Source organism: Dama dama, chromosome 5 (genome assembly GCF_033118175.1).
Source record: "Dama dama isolate Ldn47 chromosome 5, ASM3311817v1, whole genome shotgun sequence".
NCBI lineage: Eukaryota > Metazoa > Chordata > Mammalia > Artiodactyla > Cervidae > Dama > Dama dama.
The window spans coordinates 96,197,209-96,220,229 of NC_083685.1; the positions used below are offsets into that span (position 1 = coordinate 96,197,209).

General features: G+C 39.1%; 1 protein-coding gene across 3 annotated transcripts in view; it reads right to left on the reverse strand.

The window, feature by feature from the left end:
* The window catches only part of RABEP1 (rabaptin, RAB GTPase binding effector protein 1), a 91,066-nt gene that overhangs the window by 4,433 nt on the left and 63,612 nt on the right, over positions 1-23,021 (reverse strand). For 2 of the 3 annotated variants that reach the window (XM_061143206.1, XM_061143207.1), the window contains exons 9-16: positions 20,695-21,162; positions 19,337-19,441; positions 15,339-15,455; positions 10,333-10,431; positions 6,707-6,847; positions 3,380-3,569; positions 2,699-2,754; positions 331-429 (exon numbers count right to left, since the gene is read on the reverse strand). In XM_061143206.1, the coding sequence (XP_060999189.1) occupies positions 331-429; positions 2,699-2,754; positions 3,380-3,569; positions 6,707-6,847; positions 10,333-10,431; positions 15,339-15,455; positions 19,337-19,441; positions 20,695-21,162 (1,275 nt within the window). The remainder of the gene's footprint in view (positions 1-330; positions 430-2,698; positions 2,755-3,379; positions 3,570-6,706; positions 6,848-10,332; positions 10,432-15,338; positions 15,456-19,336; positions 19,442-20,694; positions 21,163-23,021) is intronic. The other variant, XM_061143208.1, reaches the window with a different exon arrangement.

Below are 23,021 nucleotides of genomic sequence, written 5' to 3' on the forward strand. Positions count from 1 at the left end.
AAGAGAGAAATCCATTTTCTCCCTGAAGCAGAGAGTTGCCAGCTTTCAGAAGGGGGCTCTATCAAAGGAGCAGGGCTTTTTTTTAAACAGGGAAGATGTGATCCTACATCCTTTACATTGTTGTGGTTTTTTTTAATATTATTTATTTATTAGGCTGGGCCAGGTCTTAGTTGTGGCATGCAAACAAAGCTGTGGCAGGTCAGATTTAGTCCCCTGACCAGAAATTGAACCTGGACCCCTTGCACTGGGAGTGCAGTCTTAGCCACTGAACCACCAGGAAAGTCCCTGTTTTGTTTTGTTTAAATGAAACTATCAACAAAAATGTTCTACCTTAGCAGCAGTTTCTTTCTTCAGCTGTTCTTCCAACGTCATTTTCATCTCCTGAAGACTCTCAAGCTGTTGAGACTTCTCTCTTAATGTGGACTCCAACTGTAAAATTAAGAAGGAGAAAGCTGAAACACAGAAACTCCCTGCAGGTGACGGCACACCTGCCAGGAGCCTGCAGCCTGAAGAGCTGCACCCAAACGCTCATCCTCCAGGGCCCTGGACATTGGCTGTGCTTGGAATCCTCTCCTTGCCCTCTGGTATCTGTGGATTTTCAATTTATTCTTCAAGACCTACTGTTTCTTTTATTAAACATTTATTAGGTACCTCCTACGTGCTGCAGGAGAGACAGACATGTCAGTTAACTGTGGCATATGAACATGGATGAAGAAGCACTTAATTCTGCCAGAAAAGTTGGCAAGGGCTTCCTTGAAGAGATGACATCTGACCCTTAAAGGGGTTGTAAAGGGGAGAAGGTGGAGAGAGAGACTCCAAAAGGAGGGAGTGGACATATATAAATAATGAGTTAAGGAACTGAGCTGAGTTCTTGCTACCTCACAGCACAGGGTGCTGGCCCTGGAGGCTGAGGCCTGAGAGGCAGGGGAGCCCCGCCAGGCTACGGGAACTACTGAAGGGTCTTAAACCAGACTGGCTCACAGTCAAGTTTATAATCTTTAAAGATCACCTTGGTTTCAATACAAAAATGAATTGGAAAGGGATACATTTTGGAGTCAGGGAAAGAAGTTACACTGTTACAATGAGTCAGGTGAGCACTGAAGTCAACCCAAACAGTGGGAGTGGGAGAGCCAGACACACTGGGACCCTGGCGACTCCTGCCAGCACAACCTTGATAGCACAGGGGGGCCGCAGCCAGACGGCAGTGGGCGGGGGAATGACTGGGAGGTCAGGTAGTGGAGATGACTCTTTCAAGAACTCTGGGCATAAAAGGAAAAAGAAAGATCAGTAGCTGGAGAAAGAAGTGCAATTCAAAGAGAAACTTCTCCCCTTTACTAGGAGACCTCTGAGCGTGGTTATGCAAAATGGAAAAAACCAATCAACACATAGAAGTTCAAGGCCCACAGTGAAAGAGGAAGACAGCAAAGATGCCAGGAAAAGACGTGAGTGGTTAAGTCAAAGCACATGTGCAGTGACAGAAGACTGGTCAGAATCAGGTCATCATCCTTTCTTAAGATGCAAGAGAAGGCTGGGAGGAAAAAAGCAAACATGTTACTGCAGAGGCAAGAGCTGAAGATGGTCCTGCTTATGATAGGGGTACAAGGCCATCAAGAGGTGAGGTGAGTGGGGACTGGACAACCACTGCAGGGAATGGAAGGGAACAACTAAGAACAGATGAAAAGCTACTGAGCAGCATGTGGCAGCAGGAGCAGGCATGTTACTCCTTCCAGTGGTCCAAGAGGCAGAGAAGGTGGACACCAGGATTAGTCTGGGGTTGGGCATATCAATAAGGTCAGCAGAAGGACAAGGGATGAGAGGGCTTGCAGGCACTGGGGGGAGACTAGATAAAGAGACAAGCCCTGTCAGATGCCGCTTAGAAGCAAAGAAAGCAAAGTCATGAGGAAGCTGCTAAAACCAGAAAAGGAAAAAAGGAACTGAAGGTTTGAATGACGTTCTCAGACAGATAAACCTATAGGATAAAGGGCTAGAAAGATGGTAGACTGAGGTCAAGAGATATGAGCCTGGAGTGTGACGTCAGAAGTGGGGCAAGGTGCAAGCAGGAGTGTGGCAAGGAAGGGCTAGATGGAGTAAAGTTCACTGATTCAAGAAATTATGAGGCCAGTGAGCTGAATGGGTCATTTACCAGAAGGTGTTCATGATGTCTTACGAGACGGAGACTAAGCAAGTGGAAAACATCACCTCCTGTTTGTAACAGACTTCATATGTATTTCCATGGTAGCTTTAAGTACGTGTCATGTTAAGGCCATGCCTTGGGTGGTCCAGTAGCTAAGACTCCATGCTCCCAATACAGGGGGCCAAGGATCAATCCCTGTTCAGGGAATTAGATCTCACATGCCACAACTAAGACCCAGTGCAGTCACTTAAACCAGCCAAATAAAAACCTTTAAAGAAAAGACCATGCCTTGCCTGTCTTCCCACCACAGTGGAAGCTCCAGACTAAGTCACATCTCAGTCTTCCCTGTATCTCCTCCTGCCAACACAGAGCAGGCTCTCACTAAATGGTCTCTACCATCATCAGCCACTATATTCCGTCATATTCCACTATACTTTTCCCGGGAGTTCCTTGAAGGCAGGGACTATGTTCTAACTATACTTTATTCCTTGAGTCTAGCACAGTAGGATTCAATAAATACCTACTAGCTACTGACAGAATCAATTTCAAACTCATGAAACTCACCTGTCCTTTTTCTACTTTTATTCTTTCTAATTCAGCTTTTAGGCTAGAGATGGAAGCTAGGAGGAAAAAAGGAGACATGTCAGCATTTATTGATTATTTTGCATTTAAATCTTAAAATGCCCTTTTGTACCTTAGCTCAATCTCAGAATGAAAGGAGTCAAATGTACTGAACACAGTGGGTAGGGTGGTGGTGGGGGACCAACATCCCTTCTCACAATTATCCCCAACCAATCAGCATAACATTCAAGCTCATGTCAAGGTCAGAGCGCACACAGATGAACACCATGGCATAAACTATCTGCCTCAAATCCTGACACCTCACTATGTGGTGGGGCGGGGCCAGGGTAACCCCGGCAGAAGTCTGTTAACAATTCTAAGTTCTGGAGGAACTGCCACCCATCTTCTCACAGGCTCCAGTGTCTGGGTTCAAGTCCAGAGTTCCCTGTCTATTTAGTAACTGCCAGAGACCACCAGAGCTCCTAAAAAGATGTTTGGGTTTTTTTTTAAACTCCTTATCAGGGGCTATATCATCAGAACATGTGGGAAAAGGGACTGAGTCCTTACTTAGTTCCTTCCTATACTTTTTGTTTTCTACATTCCAAGACTATTACTACTTCTCATAACCAGAGAGAAGTTTTATTTAGTGCCTCCAATTCTAAACTACATCACTTTTATCTTCACCTATTTCTTCTTTGCAGTTTTCTATTTCTAGCTGCAGAGTTTCTTCAAGGTTTTCTTTTAAACACTGTTCTGCTTGAATCTGCTCTTTCAGGAAAAGTATTTCAGCCTTCAGCTTTTCTTCCATGTGATCTGCTGCTGTCCGCACATTAATGATATTCTCACGGTATTTTAACACCAGCTCCCGGAGTGCCTGGATCCAAGAAACAAATAGTTACTGGGTTTTTAAGGGTGAAAGAAAATAAACAAAAAAAGCTAAAGATTTTCTGCAACCAGAACTTCAGATATTATTTTAGATAGTTCAAAACTCAGGACTTTGAACCCAACCCATTCTTGGCTTCAAGAGGCAGGTGTCATGCCATGTTAATATTCAGTATGTTACAGAAATAAGATAACATTGCCAACCAAAAACTGTATATTGTGAACTATGTATTTTTCCCTCAAAACTGTTTCATAAATGTAAAAATTTAAATGTTGGATGACTTACAATGTGGGGTTCACTATGAATAGCTTAGACACTTCCACTATTACCTGCTTAAATTTGAGAGGAGTTAGTGAATGAGGACCAAAAAGACTGAAACTCAAAAGCAAGTGTGAACTCCAAGATGACAAAATATCCTTATTTATTTATCTATTTATTCATTCAAATAAACACTTGTTGAACATCTACCACAAAGGCAAAGTACTGTCAGGTCTGAGGCAAATATGCAATGAGAGGCTTTCCAAGGTGATCAGCTGTTTTTCTGTAATAAATTCAGTTTAAGTCTTATTTTACTTTTTCCCTAAATTGTAGTTGTCGTCTTCTAAAAACCCTCCCAATTATATCCTAAAGCAACCTTACAGTAAAAAGTGGGATTCTTAGATAACTACCAAATGTATATAAATTAAAGAACAGCAGGGAAAAAAAAGTAATTGAAAATCTGTATCAAGAAAAATTTCATTAAGATTTATTAAAAAAAATCAAGCTTTACAAGCTTGACTGGTTATAACCTTCAAGGATTCTGGGAACTTCTTAAAAATCTAGGTATTAAAAGTCTCTATAGAACATGGATGAGAGGAATCTTTCCTGCCAAGAGAAAAGTTTGACAAGGAAAGTGGTATACTGATAGCAAAAGTAGACAGGTCCCCAAAACTTTCTCCCTGATGATATCAGTGACCAGTTCAGAAAGGATAGAGAGCTCTTCAGAGTGTCTGTAACCTGAGCTGAGACCACAGGTTGGGGAAGGGCAGGGAAAGGAGAGGGAGACAGCAAGGAGCTAAAAGGAAGGGCAGGCAATGGAGCCTGTGTAAATAAGTAAATAAGAACAAAAAAAAAAGTCATGTTAACATCTATACAGGAAAACAGAATGAGGTCCAAACAGTAGGGGATTAATCTGTAGGGCAGGATTAGGAAACATTGTTACTTACAAAGCTATAAATCTCTGTAATATCTGACTTTTAAAAATTTAACAATTATAAATTTCTTTTTTAAAAAAAAAGACCAAAAGATTTTACAAGAAGTATTTTTCTGAGAGTTGCTTTATGAAATCTCATCTTTGCCTATTCAATTTATGTTTACTTGGGTTTAGCCCAAGATGATATTTTTCATATAGTGAAAGATTTTTAAACATGAATATAAAGGCTGGAAAAAGTTGAGATAGTTATAAATGTCTCAAGAAACTTCAGGCTTCGCAACCCTGATTCACCCAACCACAAAAGAATGGAAGTGACCAAGTGTTATAAAAGTTATCAGAAGACAGGAGTGTGCTGTATCCTAAGTGCTATATAGAAAACCTAACATCACAAGGAGCCAGCATGGAGACCCCCTTCAAATATTTCATTTCTGGTGCCTTCTCAATTATCCTGCAAGAATAGAGACCTTCAATTTGGCAAAGGATTCTTAGATACAGCATTAAAAGCATAAGCCAACAGAAGGAGAGATAAATTGGACTTTATCAAAATTAAAAACTTTTATGTTTCAAAGGACACCATCAAGAAAATGAAAAAGACAATCCATAAAATGGGAGAAAACACCTGTAAATCATTTATTTACCTGAGAAAGTACTTAAATCTAGAATTTATAAAGAACTCTTATAACTCAAAAAAATAAAAAGCAAACAACCCAATTTAAGAGTAAACAAAGGATCTTAAAACAGGCATTTCTCCAAGGAAGATATAAAAATGTCCAATAAACATATGAAAAGATGCTCAATAGCCATTAGGGAAATGCAAATTAACCTTAGGGAAATGGAAATCAAAACTACAATAAGACACCATTTCACACCCTAGGATGGCGATAATCACAAAGTGAGATAACAATGATTGTCAGTGAGAATGTGGAGAAATGACCCAGCAAATCCACTCCTAGGTTTAAACCCAAGAGAAATGAAAACATATGTCCACACCTAAACCTATACATGAATGTTTATGGCAATATATTCATAGTCCAAAGTGGAAACAACCCAAATATCCATTAGTAGACAAATGGATAAACAAAATAGCCATATAGTAGAGTATTATTCGGTCATAAAAATGAATGAAATACTGATAACATGCTATATGACATGAATGAACCTTGAAAACAAAAAGATATATGAAAGAAACCAGACACAAAAGACCACAAGTTGTAGGATTCCATTCATATGAAAGAAAGGACAATCTATAGACAGGAAGTAGATTAGTTGTGGCTTAAGGCTTGGGGAGGAAGGGTTGAATAAAAGGTAAGGGGATTCTCTTTGAGATTATGAAAATGTACTAAAAATGACTGTGGTGATGGCTACACATCTGAGAATATATTTTAAAACATTGAATTGTACACTTTAAATGGGTAAGTTATTTGGTAAGTGAATTATATTTCAGTAAAGTCTGGTTTTTTTTTTTTAAATTTTTGGCCACATTTCCAGTTGCATCCAAGTGGCTGCAAATGGCACTATTTTGTTCTTTTTTTATGGATGAATATTTTCCATTGTATATTATGTACCACATCATCTTTATCCATTCATCTGTAGATGGACATTTGGGTAGTTCCCACGTCTTGGCTATTGTGAATAGCATTGTTGTGAACATAGGAGTGCATGTATCTTTGTAAATCACAGTTTCGTCCAAATATATGCCCAGGAGTGGAATTGCTAGATCATATGAAAACTCAATTTTTAGTTTACTGAGGAACCTGCATACTGTTCTCTATGTGCCTGTACCAACTTACATTCCCACCAACAGTGCAGAAGGGTTTCCTTTTCTCCACACCCTCTCTAGCATTTGTTATTTGTAAACTTTTTTAAAAAGAAGAATTTATAGATATTTCAGAAAATGTACTTGTTTACATTTTTTATCATATAGAAAACAAGTTACCTCCATAGTGTCTGGGAGAATGAAGTCTTCTGCTTGTTGTAATGACACATGCAAGCTATGCTTTCCCTGAAGACTGTCATTATCTTTCTGTAGCCTCACCAGTTCTTCTGAAACCTGTTCCCGTGACTGCATCAGCACTGCCTAAAATAGAAACAGACACTAATCACAGCCAGAAAGGTAAATCCTGTCTGCTGATAACTGCACCAGTGAAAAACAAAGGTCAAACGAAATAAGGGCTGAGGATGGAGGGTACATGACAAAGCTCTGTAAGACTCACAGAAAGCAGATCAGAGATTGACTGACCTACAGCCATTACGTATATTCAAGGGGACAGGAAATGGGTACCTGAGCTCATTCTCCGCTGTTGCCACCAAAAGCTTGAAGGTAACGAATTTCTTCCCCCACACCCCTAGGACCAGCATCTCTAGCTCAGTGGAAGAGGTTTACATAATTGAGACTTGTATCAAACACAGAGCCTATTCCAAGAGAACGCCTATTTCCTCACAGCACGCATCCCACACGAAGTAGGGGGCAACAGAAAGCAGTGACTTCGTCTTTCATCACACACATATGTGTTCAAGCTCAGGACCACTGTGAGTGGCCCAAGGACCCCAAATATTAGGAAATACAGGGCCTTTGAGGAGTTCATTCTTAAAATGGAGCATGTTCTTACTTTTTCTGCTAGCTGATGTATAAAACAATTTTAGGTATTTCCTGTGAATTTATATCAATATAAAAGTTAGTCAGCTAATTTGAGTATAACATACAATTGCAGATACAACTGCAGATACAATTCTGTAAAAATATTTCTGATAATTTTTAATACTAAGCATTGAACTTAAACATATACTTAACAAGATTACTCCACCTTCAACATTTGTTTAGCAACTACTATTCTAACCAAGCATTTTACTGCCTACGGGAAACAGGGATAACCAACAGACTGCCCTAGAGAAGCTCATGGAGCAGTGGAGGGAAAGACAAGTAAACCCAGAATCACCCAACCATACTACAGGTGCTGTAACAGACAAGGGTACCACAGTGATAAAAGGACAAAGGGCATCTAATTAGCAGAGAGGGTTCAAGAAGATTTCCCATAGAAGGTGCCCACTGCATCCTGAAGGACAAATAGGCTGCTAGTAGGAAGGCAAGGTCATGTAAAAGCTTTGGTTAATTCTACCGACTCTTATTTATTTCAGACCAGAATGGTGCCTTATGCTTAATTTCAACCCACTTACAACAAAATATTAGCACTCTACTACCTCTTGGATATGAAAGAAGGGAAAAGAGAATATGTTTATATTTGTTTATTATTGTAACGAGGAAAACAGAAAGATAAACCAGGAATACTTGTAAAATATCATGTATGGGAGTGTGTGGGAACTGAATGAAAGGATGAGGGAATGGCAGTGAAATTTCTAAGCGATTGCATATGCTTATAGTTCTGATTTATGAACCATGTTGCTTGTTCAAAAAACAAAAAAGTAAATCAAAAAAGAAGAAAATAAAAAATGTAATACACAGCTCCATTTGCTTCTGTTTGTGTTCAAACTGGTAACACAACCACAGAGAGAAAAACCAGTTCAAGTAATCTCTGAACACAGCGCCCAGACTGTAAATCCTCACCTGGGATGCATTCTCAGGGTAAAAAGAACTACAGTTGTTCTTTGGTATCCACAGAGTATTGGTTCCAAGACACGCTCCCATACCAAATTTGAGATACTCAACTCACTTACAGCCAGCCCTCTGCATCCACATATGCGGACCCAATGGAGGGCCAACAAAGAAATGCTGAGCTTCATTTAATAGGTTTGCTGTTGGTAGCAATATTAATGTAGTCATTCTAAAACTATTGTGTCCCCATCTTAACCAGGTGATTGAACTTAACGTCACCAACAATGGAACCACCCATCATAACATGCCTCTTGTTATGAACTTTCCACTGAATCATTTCATCCATGTAGTATTCTTTCCAAAATGTCTGACCATGTGGAAATAATCAGACAAATGCACTCTACAAGGCAAATGGTCTGGACTCTTATTAACAATGTTAATGTCGTAAATGCCAAAGGAAAAAAAAGAAGTGGGTGACTATTCTAGATTAAAAGAGAATAAAGTGACATGACAACAAAGTAGCAGTATGTGATCTTTGACTGGTTCCTTGATCAAAAAGTAAAACCAGCACTAAAACAATCAAGGGCTTTGGGGGACAGTGGTTACATTTTAAGCACATAATAACCGTATTGTGATTACGTAGAACAATTTCTTTGTTCTTTGGAAATATACATACTGAAATATTTAGGAGTGTCATGATGTCTACAACTTACTTTCAAATGGCTCAGAAAAAAAAAACAAAAAAACAAATACACATGTACATTACATAACATCCATATATATGAAAGAAAGAGACTGAGTAACAACTGGAAGCACATAAAATGTGGCAAAATATTAACTGGTAAACCTAAGTGAAGATCTTATGAGTGTTCAGTCCATAAACATAAACATCTCTAAGTTTGAAAATTTTCAAAACAAACAGTGGGAGATATCAAAATTCCAACCATTACCATAGCTACTCTTCTCTGAAGAGAAGAAACTGAATAATGAAACTTTGCCAGCATTTAACTGTTTTTGAGGTCAGATTATTATTTCATAGTCTCTAATTAATGAAACGACATGAAACTCTCTCCAGTCAGTGTTGAGAATGAGATGTTCCACAACAGACCAGGGCTGGTATTCAGGGGTCAGCTCAAGGCCATTCATATACTGACCCAATGCCCCTCAAAAACAATTACCATACAACCTAGGGTTTGTGTGTTTTCCCGTCATCCCTGGAAGAGATGAACAAGAGGCAACTCTGCAGGATCACTCCAGCAGGACCAACACTGCTGTAATTTACAAGGGCCATCAGATGCAGGGCTCCAACTCTGAGAAAAAGGAAGAACAAGGCAAATGGAGCCTGCCTGGGGAGGAGGAGGCCCAAAGCTGGAGAAAATTCTGCAGAGGTTCCAGGCAGCTCTTCTTTGGGAAGCTTATCTGTTTCTATTCCTCTCAAAATTGACAGCCTTCTGGAAGTTCTCCGTTACTGTAGCAATTATGATGCACTTTTATCATATCATAACTCCTATGAAATTACCGAGGCTTTTTTTTTTTTTAAATAAGTCAGCTGTCCAGGGAAAGTGCAATAGCTGCTCAAAAGCTGTACCTCCTAGGTCTTTGAGAGGTTAACTTTTAGCTTGTATTTATAACTGAAAATTAAATGCTGGTCCATAGTTTATTTTGTTTAGATTTCTCAGATCAAAGAAAAGTAAGTTAAAAGTGATCATTTTTTTCAATCAAGAGGTAAGTTTAAAAAAAAAATAATCTCTTTACATAATCTTGTTCATTACTAATGTTCTGTAGGCTCTGAAGAACATAACAGGAACCACTTTGGCCAGGAAGATAAAGTCACATCAAAGATTATTTCAAGACAGAATGCATTTAATATGTTGTTGTTAAGTCACTAAGTCATGTCCTACTCTTTGAGACCCCATGGACTGCAGCATGCTAGGCTCCTCTGTCCTTTATGATCTCTTAGAATTTACTCAAAATATTTACCATAGTTAATGTTTATTTAACTGTTAACTTACCATCTGTTCCTGAACATCCCTCTTTGCCTGGGAAAACCCCTGCTGTAACTCTTCAAGTAAGATTTCCAAAGCTTGGGCTCTTAGGACAAGTGCAGAGATCTTGAAAGAAAAAAAAAAAAAATCATACACAGAAAACATGGCTATTAGGAATCTGGCTATTCTGAAACTAACTCTACCATCTCCTGCTTAATGTCCAGAATTGACTTTTTTAGTAGTTCATAAAACACCACTCATCCATCATTCAACAAATATGTGTGAACCTACTGTGTACAAAAGTCTCAGCCTTTCAGATGACACAAGGCAGTACCAAAGTCCTCAGGGCTCAGCCACTGCCGAACATGAACAATGCATTATATGGCCTCCAGACATAGTAATAATCCATGTGATCCAATTATAAATATTATTCTTAAAAGAGCTAATTAAAAATCAAAAAAATTTTGAAACTGTCCACACACACAAAAACCCACACCATTTAAAGGATAAACAAATCTCCTCTGAACTAGCTGCAGTCTTCCAAGATGATGTACTTAAGAGAACAGATACATGAGAAACTCCCCTGAATTAGTTTAATGTTCCCAATGAGGGGTTTATGTACAAATTGATGACTTGTATATAAGAGTGGTAAAATAAAAATAAATTGGTTAGACATTTAAAAAATGATTATTTTCAGAATTCTGTCTCCAGTAGTGGCAAAATAGGTAGTGCAAACCAACATTTCTGCTGAGAATTAAGAAAACCAGACAAAAATAAGGCAAAAAACAATCACAGAGCCAAGGACCAGAATGAGGACACTTGGAGAACTGGATGCAGCCTCTGCAACAACTCTTCTCCAGAAGCACGTGCCAATTCCAAAAGAAACAGATGTGACACTGAGAAATGGAGCAGAGCGTCTCAGAGCCTCAGGAAGAGGGGCAAAAGTTAGAGAGTCCAAGACCCACTACCCAGAGGAATCCCTGGTAACACCCTGCACTTTGTATCGGGTCCCCAAAGGGACACACCCAAGAGTATAAGGAAAGAATTTAAAATAATCCAACCTTCACAACTGCATATAATCTCAATTCCTGTAAACAAATTAAGGTGATCCATGATTGGATTATTGGTGACCCACAACTAGTTGTCTGCCTCTAAGAAAAATTATTTCAACAATTTTCATATATAATGTCTAGCACTCAAGTAAGAATGCACAAGAAAAGACTATGATAAAAAAAAACAAAAGGAAGTGATAGAAAACAAAACAGAAATAGATCTACAATGAATCCACATGTTATTAAAAACAGACTTTAAAATAGCTGTATTTGATCTGTTCAGAAATTTAGCCCCACCAGAGATTTAATGGAAACAATAAAAACAACCAAATGGAAATAATAAACTAAAAAAATCAATTATCCAAATTATTAAAAATTCAATGAATAAGTTTAACAGATTAGACCTACTGGAAGCGAAAATCAGTGATCCTACAATAATAAAGACAAAAAGATGGGAAATAAAGAAGATTAAAGAAGCCATGTAGATGCAATGCTAATGTCTAACATATAAAAATATTTGAAGATAGTAACAGTCAATGGAAATAACTGGTAGAGTTAAAATTAACCTATGCAAAAACTCCATAATTTCACACCTACATATACTCAAGAGAAATAAGTCCACATGTCCACTAAAAGACATGTACAAGAAGAATGTTAGAGAGTGTGTTCACTCACAATAGTCAAAAACAAGAAACAATCCAAATATCTCTCAACTGCAAAATGGATAAATGAATTATGCTATAATCATGTTATAGAATATACATAGCATTAAAAAACCTAACCACTGATACACAGAATAGTATGGATAAGTCTCACAGACATAATGACCAGACTGGATGCTAAAGGCTACATACCATATGATTCCATTCACATGAAGTCCAAGAACAAGCAATACTAAAAACATAGTGTTAAAAGCTAGAATACTGGCTACCTCTAAGTACAGCAGGTGGGGTATTTACTTGTTAGTAAAGAACATAAAGGTATTAAAAACGGTCTGTATCTTGATGTAGATAATGATTTATTACCTGGTAAAATTTTACACAAAATAAAGCTCACCAAATTGTACACTTGAGATTTATGCACTTACTGTATCAATAAAAACAGATTTTTAAAGAGACATATGGCTGAGAATATTCCAATTATGATGTAAGACACTGGTTCAGAGATCCAAGATACTCCGTGAACTCCAAACAGCAGAAATATGAAGAAAAACACACTGAGGTATATAATAGAGTACAATTGCTAATAACAAAAGACAAAAGAACATTTTCAAAAAGAGCTAGGGAAAAAATGACATTTTACCTTCAAAGGAGCAACAATAAGACTGATAGCTGACTTCTCATCAGAAACATGGAAGCCAGAAGCAATGGAATAATAACTTCAAAGTGCTGAAAGAAAACAACATAAGTACTCAGAATTCTACACCTGGCCAGAGTATCCTTCCTGAATGAAGGTGAAAGAGAAAGATATATCTAATAAACAAAAATGTGAGAGAACGGAGACTTCTGGCACTGTCCATGAGGGACTAAGCCCACCAACACCATTCTCTCCCCCATTACACCTAAAAACTTCTGCATAAAATACAAAAAGCAACTACCTGAGGGCTCTAAAAACTAAGCAAAAGCAGACAGTTTAGGGAAGGAAATCAAAATGAGAAGAAACAATTCATACAGTGGTTTACTGCTTATTTGAGGTTTTTCCTATTTTCTTGCCAGCATGAATCTGAGAGTGGCTCCAATTGTAAAGCAGTAAGAGATGCAGCAAGCAGCACAGGATGAACAACTGTCTTTCTGATCACAGGGCCAGGACAGGGCCCCTGTGAGCTGAAGCGTAGAGTGGTACTGAGAGAGAAAGCTAGAAAAGGACGCCCTAATTCTGCGCGTGAACCAGCGCAAGTCTCACACTCACCCCTGAGCTATATACACACAGGGACACAGCCAGAGGAGCACAGCAAAGGCTTTCAAAAATGAACTGACATTAGAACTACCTACTACACCAGGCAAGACAGAACTTATGAACTGAACCTAATCTGGGTAACAAAACTCAGTCTCACAAAAAAATATTCATAATCTCCAAGATCAATGTAAAAGTACTTGACATAGAAAGAACCAGGAAAATGTGGCCAATTCTCAAGAGGAAAGAAAATCAACATATGCCAACCCCATGACGACCTAGAATGGAATTATCAAAGATTTTGAAGTAGCTATTGTAACTCTGCTGCCTAGAGTAAACATAAATACTCTTGAAATGAATAAGAACAGTTCTCAGTAGAGAAATAAAAACTAAAAAAAAAATGACTATCACAGAATCTGGCACAAAAACAGGTGAATAGACTAATCAATTAAAACAGAGTCCTGAAACTGACCCACACATGTATGTTCACTTGATAGTTTACAAAGATGATCTTGCAGAGCAATGATAAAAAGGTAATCTTTTCACTAAATGGTACAGGAATGGACTATCCAAATGAAAAAAAATGTGTAAAAATTTACCTTTATCTATAGCTTATACATAAAAGTCAGTTCTAGATGGATTTTGGATATTAATGTGGGTAGCTATAAACGCTGAAGCTTCTACAAAATATATGAAAATATCTTCATAACCCCAGGATCACAATAAAAATCACTAAATCATAAAGAGAAGGATCAATAAATTTAACTAAATTAAAATTAATAACTTCTTCAAAAGACATCATTAAAATAACAAAAACATAAGGTACTAGGTAGAAGACATTTGGGACACATCACCAAACGTTCTAACAAGATTACGTAAAGGACCCCTAAGAGATCCTCCAGGGAGGCCTGGCGTGCTGCGATTCATGGGGTTGCAAAGAGTCAGACACGACTGAGCGACTGAACTGAACTGAAGAGAAAAACAAGTGGAAAAAAAGAGAAAGACAACCCAATTAAAAAAAAATAAGACTTAAGAAGTAATTTCACACGTACACACATACACACAACAATACCCCAATGGCTAATAGACACGTAAAATGCTACATAACCTCAGTGCAAACTAAGCCACAATGAAATACCATTACACACCCACCAAAACAGCTATAATTAAAACAAAACAAAGTCTGCCAAGACTGTGGACCCACAGGAATTCTTCTCATACTTTGCTGGGGAGAGTATAAACTCATACAACCACTTTCTGGCACTATTATCTCCAAAAGTTGACATACATTTTGAACATTTTGATCCAGACATTCCACTCCTAGGCATATACCCAGCAGCAACATGTGCATAAAGTCCTATACAAAAATTTCAAAGTAGAATTATTCATAATATCCCAGAACTGGATACAACCCAAAGGCTCGTCAACATTAAGATGGATAAATTATAATACAGCCATATAATGAATTGTACAACTACTACAACAATGAAAATAACAACTGCCAGACATTTGTAACCAGGAACGTCACAATGTTGAATGGAGACAGACAGACAGAAAAGAATACAAACTATATAATTCACTTTGTAAAATAAAAAAGCAGACAAAACTGATCTAATGGTGTTAAAAGTTAGGGCTATACTTACTTCTGGAAAGAAAATAGTACATGGAGGGGGGAAGTGAGGGTTTCTGACGTACTAGCTAATTTTCTTGGCTAATTTTCTAGCTAATCAGTCAATCTTGGGGGTTTTTCTATGCATGCTACACTTTTTCAAAAAGTCAGGAAGATAACTAGTATCTTTCTTGTCAGCAGGTTTCTTGTGCAGCAGAAAAACCTAATAAAAATCAAAGGGGATAAAGGAACAAGACCCTCCTGATTATTCACTAATCAGTTATTTCAAAAATTATTTTCCTTAAATCTATAAAACAGACACCAGAGAAAGATCAGTTTGAGATTATTTTTAACTGAAGGAAAATAACAGAACTGTCAGATCTTCAGGGCAAGAAAAAAACATTACTTTGTTTTCAGAACTGTCTTATTTAAACAACTCAGTCATCTCCCACGGGTCACATTCTAAAACCCTCATTTACCTGGTGACTTGAATCTTCAGTGCTCTGCTTTATGAAGTCTTCCAATTCCTGTTTATCTTTCATTGTCTTCTCTAACTGATCATTTGCTTGCCTTAGCATCACCTGTAGTTTTTTCACCTATGCAATTTTAAATGTCAATTAGAAGGAAGTAACAGAATTTTCATAGAATTTTTTTAAATCCCTAGCTCCAGAAAATTTTAAATATAATCTTTTTTTCCTGAGAATCGTATTTGTCAATTTGAGAAAAAACTGAGATGAATTACCTTGCTCAACAACTATATTGTGCTTTACAGTTAACAAAACATTTTTCATATCCATTTGAAAACAGACGCTTTTCCTCTCCTATGTCTTCTAGGTTAGGGCCCTGGCCTCCCTAACTCTAATCTATCTTCATCCTCCAGTCTACAATCCACACTAACACAATAAATATTTCTAAAATGAAACTCGAATCACATTATGTCCCTACTTAGAATCCTTAAAATGCCTCCCAAAATCTTCAGGGTAAAATTTAAACCCCTTCAGTCATCACAACACTACTCCCCTCAGTGATCTTATCATGGCCTTCCCTTCGGAGCTTCCTTTCCCACCATTTTCCCCCACTCTTTCTCTTCTCTCTCCCCTGACCCTCACACGCCCTATGCCTAGCCACATGAACTATTCATACTCCCTGGAACACACAATTTTCTTTCATGACTGTTCCTTCGTACATCTTTCCTCTCCTTGAACACCCTTTCCCCACTAGCTCTGAAACAAACTTCGCTGCACCCTAACCCTAACCTTCCCTAGTTAAGAGCCCAGAGTTAAGTTAGATGTCTCTGCTCCTCATCTAGTTCTATCTGTACAAGAACAAACCACACTGAATGGATGGCTTGGGTTGAAACACTAAAACGTCCCCATGGGCAGTACTGTGTTCTGTCCGTGTCTGAACACTCAGAACCCAGCAAAGTGCCTGCACAGTTGAAGCAAGAGCAAAATGTCTGACATGACTATGGAACCCAAGATGACCCATTCCTGTACCAAACTACCAGAGGTCATCTATTGCTGTATTAGCTTCACAAACGGCTTTAGAAATTTACCTTTGAGACATCGTAAAAAAAAAAAAAAAAAAAACACACACACATATGGAGGAAATTAATGCCAAAGGCATTTGAAAATATTAAGCCATCATTCTAATCAGCTTAAGCTTCAAGACTAGAGTAGCACTTCCATAATAACCAAAGAACAATCTGGAAATATAAGAAAAAAAGTTATTTTTTCCTTATATATACTTTCACAAGTCTACTCTCATGAAATTCTATATTATTTCCTAAATGTTATCAAGGAACCCACTATTAGGCACTGTATTTGGAAAGTTCAGTTCAGTTGCTCAGTTGTGTCTGACTCTTTGCAACCCCATGGACTGCTGCACCCAGGCTTCCCTGTCCATCATCAACTCCCAGAGCCTACTTAAACTCATGTCCATCAAGTCAGTGATGCCATCCAGACATCTCATCCTCTGTTGTCCCCTTCTCCTCCCGCCTTCAATCTTTCCCAGCATCAGGGTCTTTTCCAATGAGTCGGTTCTTCGCATCAGGTGGCCAAAGTACTGAAGTTTCGGCTTCAGCATCAGTCCTTTCAATGAATATTCAGGACTGATTTCCTTTAGGATGGACTGCTCAGATCTACTTGCAGTCCAAAGGGGCCCTTAAGAGTCTTCTCCAACATCACAGTTCAAAAGCATCAATTCTTCGGAGCTCAGCTTTCTTTATAGTCCAACTCTCACATCCATACATGACCACTGGAAAAATCATTGCTTTGACTAGATGGACCTTTGTTGGTAAAGTAATGTCTCTGCTTTTTAATATGCTGTCTAGGTTGGTCATAGCTTTCCTTCCAAGGAGCAAGTATCTTTTAATTTCATGGCTGCAGTCACCATCTGCAGTGATTTTGGAGCACAAAAAAATAAAGTCTGTCACTGTTTCCATTGTTTTCCCCTCTATTTGCCATGAAGTGATGGGACGGGATGCCATGATCTTAGTTTTCTGAATGCTGAGTTTGAAGCCAACTTTTTCACTCCCCTCTATCACTTTCATCAAGAGGCCCTTTCGTTCTTCGCTTTCTGCCATGAGGGTGGTGTCATCTGCATATCTGAGGTTACTGGTATTTCTCCTGGCAATCTTGATTCCAGCTTGTGCTTCATACAGCCCAACATTTCACATGATGTACTCTGCATGTAAGTTAAATAAGCATGGTGACAATATACAGCCTTGACTTACTCCTTTCCCAATTTGGAACCAATTTGTAGTTCTATGTCCAGTTCTAACTGTTGCTTCTTGACCTGCACACAGATTTCTCAGGAGGCAGGTCAGGTGGTCTGGTATTCCCATCTCTTTAAGAATTCTCCACAGTTTATTGTGATCTACACAGTCAAAGGCTTTAGCTTAGTCAATAAAGCAGATGTTTTTCTGGAACTCTCTTGCTTTTTCGATAATCCAACGAATGTTGGCAATTTGATCTCTGGTTCCTCTGCCTTTTCTAAATCCAACTTGAACATCTGTAATTTCAGGGTTCATGTACTGTTGAAGCCTGGCTTGGAGAATTTTGAGCATTACTTTGCTGGTGTGAGATGAGTGCAATTGTGCGGTAGTTTGAACATTCTTTGGCACTGCCCTTCTTTGGACTGGAATGAAAAGTGACCTTTTCCAGTCCTGTGGCCACTGCTGAGTTTTCCAGATTTGCTGGCATATTGAGTGCAGCACTTTCATAGCATCATCTTTTAGGATTTGAAGTTGCTCAACCAGAATTCCATCACCTCCACTAGCTTTGTTCATAGTGATGCTTCTTAAGGCCCACTTGACTCCACATTCCAAAATGTATGGCTCTAGGTCAGTGATCACACCATTGTGCTTATCTGGGTTGTGAAGAGCTTTTTTGTACAGTTCTTCTGTGTATTCTTGCCACCTCTCCTTAATATCTTCGGCTTCTGTTAGCTCCATACCATTTCTGTCCTTTATTGAGCCCTTCTTTGCATGAAATGTTCCCTTGGTATCTCTAATTTTCTTGAAGAGATCTCTAGTCTTTCCCATTCTGTTGTTTTCCTCTACTTCTTTGCACTGATCACTGAGGAAGGCTTTCTTATCTTTCCTTGCTATTCTTTGGAACTATATCTTTCCTTTTATCCCTTGCCTCTTGCTTCTCTTTTCTCGGCTATTTGTAAGGCCTCCTCAGACAACCATTTTTCCTTTTTGCATTTGTTTTTCTTGGGGATGGTCTTGATCACTGCCTCCTGTACAATGTCACGAACCTCCATCCATAGTTCTTCAGGCAGTCTGTCTATCAGATCTAATCCCTTGAATCTATTTGTCACTTCCACTGTATAATCGTAAGGGATTTGATTTAGGTCATACCTGAATGGTCTAGTGGTTTTCCCTACTTTCTTCAATTTAAGTCTGAATTTGGCAATACGGAGTTCATGATCTGAGCCACAGCCAGCTCCCAGTCTTGTTTTTGTATTGTATTTGGAAAGGTCTTGTCAATCTCAGCATATCTGATCTACCAAATCTTAATTTCTGTGACCCTATAAACTACCCTTAATTCAACAAATTTATGACAAGACGTAGGCAATAAGCAACAAAGAGTCCAAATACTGCTAATGTAATATTCAATTAAGCTTTTATCCAATAAGCAATAGTCAACCCCTTATTTCCCTAACCCTCCATATCATAAAGCACTTTCCATGTGTATATGACAATAACCTGTCTAGGCCTTAAGCAGAAGGAACAGCTGAGCTGACCAGTGTGGTACTGGGCAAGCCAGCCATGCAAAGACACACAAAAGCAAAAATTCTGTCATGTCCTTCCACTGGAAATGTAACTGACATCACATGCAACAGATTATTTCAGACTTCACAAGATGGATAAACTTCATAAAGCAAATTGGGAGGGCTGAAAGGCAATTAATTCAGCACCTCCAATGAAATCAACAGCTGACCAGTTTTGCACACCCCAAAAGAAACTCACCTGGTCTCTTGTTTCAGCCTCCTGAATCTGAATTCCTTGTAATTGTTTTTCATAATTGGAACACATATCACAGCGTCTACCAAGTTTATTTCCAGCATTGTGTATCTGAAGGACACCAAAATAATCTCTTATCAGCGAGAACAAAATAAGCCCACAAAACATACATGAGGAATACTTGTAGTCTTACCTATGCTACTCGAAGTAGAAAACAGAGTGAACAATTTATTCAGGGGCTTATGGCAAGAAGTTATAATACAGAGTTGAATTCTAAAAAATCCTAAGTCCCATACAAGTATGATAGGAAAACAAGGGACACAACTTTATCACCAAGAGGCTCGGGACCCCAAACTACCACATTTGAGGAAAACACAAGGAAAGTAAAAGGTACTATACTGTGGCACACAATTTAAATCAATACTAGCCAACAACAGGAGACAGGAGCTCGGAGTGCCAATTAACCATTTCACCAGCTCCAAGCACAAAGCAGGTATGAAACAATTAAGTAGCACCTTTTCACATGTTTTGCATAAGCCCAAGGAGAATAGTTTCTTTCAGCCTAAATAAGCTGTTCCACTTGCTAACCAAGTTTCTTTAAAGAAAAGTGGCCCTGAGTAAAAGAAAGCACTAGAAGTCATAAAACGTGAATCCCAATCCAGGTTTTGCCTCTAAGTCAAAGGGGAAATTTGAGCAACTCACTTGACCTTTCTGAGCCAGTTTCCTTATCTCTAAAGTTGGAGAAAATCATACCCTGACTGTCTCATTATTATCAAGAAGGTCAAAGAGAAGAGGTATGTGAAAGAGCTTTGTAATCTGTAAAGCACTATGCAACTACATATTTACGCTTCTATCTCCTAATCTTACTTCTTAGTTTGCAAATACTATTAGCAGGAAAATTAACCTCATTAAAGGTTGCCTACTCTTCTCTCCCATATTTTCCAACCCACCTTAAACTCACTCTCAGCATCAACTACTGAAAAGCATCTGTACTTGAGACCTCAAAGAAAGATCAAAGTATGAATCTTAGAATACACTGAGATTATGCAAAACTGGAAAGCAAAACAAATTCAGCTACACAAACTTAGCTATACTATTCAGGCAGATCACTCCAACTGAAGATGTGTGACGTGAGGTGATGTTTACACTCAACACAATCAGCTAGTAAGTTCCCTTCTCTGTCATAACCACCTGGAACAGCCAAAGCAGAAAAGGTAAGGGTCAGACAACATGGATTAACACCCATTTTTGAGCAACAAGTGTGAGCACTGGCTCCAGGGGCTATCTCTTGAATGGACAATAAATCCAGAGCTATCCAGGATCCCTCAGAGCAAGCAAGAGGCAAAGCCAGGAGGAGAGCTCACCTCTTTCTGCAAGAGATTCCATTCTGTCTCACTGACTAGGCGGTAGCCACTGGGGGACACATAAGCACTTTCCATGCCCTGTGTGACACTCGACAGGAGGGATGCCGTCTCCTCTTGTTCCGGTGTCATCGCCTTGATTGCTCTCTCCTGATCTTTGGTTAACATAAACCCACTTGGCATTTGCAGTGACCCAAGGGAGGCGGTATCAAAGTTCTCAGTTACCGAATCTGCTCCTACCAACGGTCCGAAATCTGATTCGTCCAGGTTCCCAGCAGATTTTGCTTTGTAGTTATAGCCTAAAGCTTTGGATTGCAGCGAGCCTGAAGTTCCCAGGCTATCTGTAGACTGTGCTCTCCTGAGTCCATCTTTAAACACATCATTGTCTGGTTTACTGAAAGGATCCCCAGATGGCAACAGTAAGTCTGCATCCAGAGAATGGACTGAACCATGGGTGCTATCTAAATGTTCCTGAAATGGGAAAATATATTGCCAAGTTAGACAATTCCTGTTATTTTCAAAGAGGAAAAACTACCACATTTTATCAAGTATTTTGCCACATGTTACACATGACAGTCTTTAGTACACCACCTCTGTATATTCACTGAGCATACATTTACTGATGGTCTTCTATATGCTGGGCACTGAACCAAGCACTCAGGATACAACTGTGAGCAATCTCTGACCCCAAGATGCTTACAGTTTCATCAAGAAAATAAACAAGAGAACCAATGAAACAGGCTATTAGAATATCATACTTGATAAAATGATGACAGGCTTCAGCTACGTACTGAATGCTCTGGAAGCTCAACGAGAAGAATTCAGCCCAGACACAGGAAATCAGGAAGGTCTCCTGAAATTCAGTGTTGGGTATATTGAACATGGGGTCCTGCTGTATATCCAAGTGGAGATTTCCACCCAGCAGAGGGACAAAGAAATCTTTAGATAGAAATTTGGGCGTAACCACCATATAGTAATAATTATGACAGCAAATCAGAACACCTTGGATGAGTCTGCAGGATGAGAAGAAAACCAAGGGCAAGGCCCTGAGAAACATCACTTTTGTCTATCTGGGAGATGGACAAAGGAAGGAGTAGCCAGAATAGAAAGGAAATGAGGAGAATGTTGTACGCTGGAAACCAAGTTTCAAGCAAGATGTAATCAGCACATTAAATAAGGCGTTCATCAAGTGAAAGAAGCCAGACACAAATGGTCACACAGTGTGATTCCATCCAAGTGAAATACCCAGAAGAGGTAAATCCAGAGACCAAAAACAAATTAGTGGCTGCCAGAGGCTAAAGAGAAAATAAAGTAGGGAGTGACTCCTTAATGCTATATGGGGCTCTCTTCTGGAGGCAATGAAAATGTTCTGAAATGAGACAGGTGATGGCTGCACTACACTGTGAATACACTAAAGGTCACGGAATTGCACATTTTAAATGGTTTCTTTTTATGTGAATTCCATTTCAATTTTTTTAATGTGGTGCAGTTCATTTCAGTCGCTCAGTCATGTCCGACTCTTTGCGACCCCATGAACCGCAGCACACCAGACCTCCCCGTCCATCACCAACTCCCAGAGTTCACCCAAACCCATGTCCACTGAGTTGGTGATGCCATCCAACCATCTCGTCCTCTGTCGTCCCCTTCTCCTCCTGCCCTCAATCTTTCCCAGCATCAGGGTCTTTTCCAATGAGTCAGCTCTTTGCATCAGGTGGCCAAAGTATTGGAGTTTCAGCTTCCACATCAGTCCTTCCAATGAAAACCCAGGACTGATCTCCTTTAGGACGGACTGGTTGGATCTCCTTGCAGTCCAAGGGACTCTCAAGAGTCTTCTCCAACACCACAGTTCAAAAGCATCAAGTCTTCTGGGCTCAGCTTTCTTTATAGTCCTACTCTCATATCCATGCATGACCACTGGAAAAACCATAGCCTTGACTAGATGGACCTTTGTTGACAAAGTAATGTCTCTGCTTTTCAATATGCTGTCTAAGTTGGTCATAACTTTCCTTCCAAGGAGTAAGCGTCTTTTAATTTCATGGCTGCAATCACCATCTGCAGTGATTTTGGAGCACAAAAAAATTAAGTCAGCCACTGTTTCCCCATCTATTTGCCATGAAGTGATGGGACCAGATGCCATGATCTTTGTTTTCCGAATGTTCAGTTTTAAGCCAACTTTTTCACTCTCCTCTTTTCACTTTCATCAAAAGGCTCTTTAGTTCTTCTTCACTTTCTGCCATGAGGGTGGTGTCATCTGCATATCTGAGGTTACTGATATTTTTCCTGGCAATCTTGATCCCAACTTGTGCTTCCTCCAGCCCAGCATTTCTCAT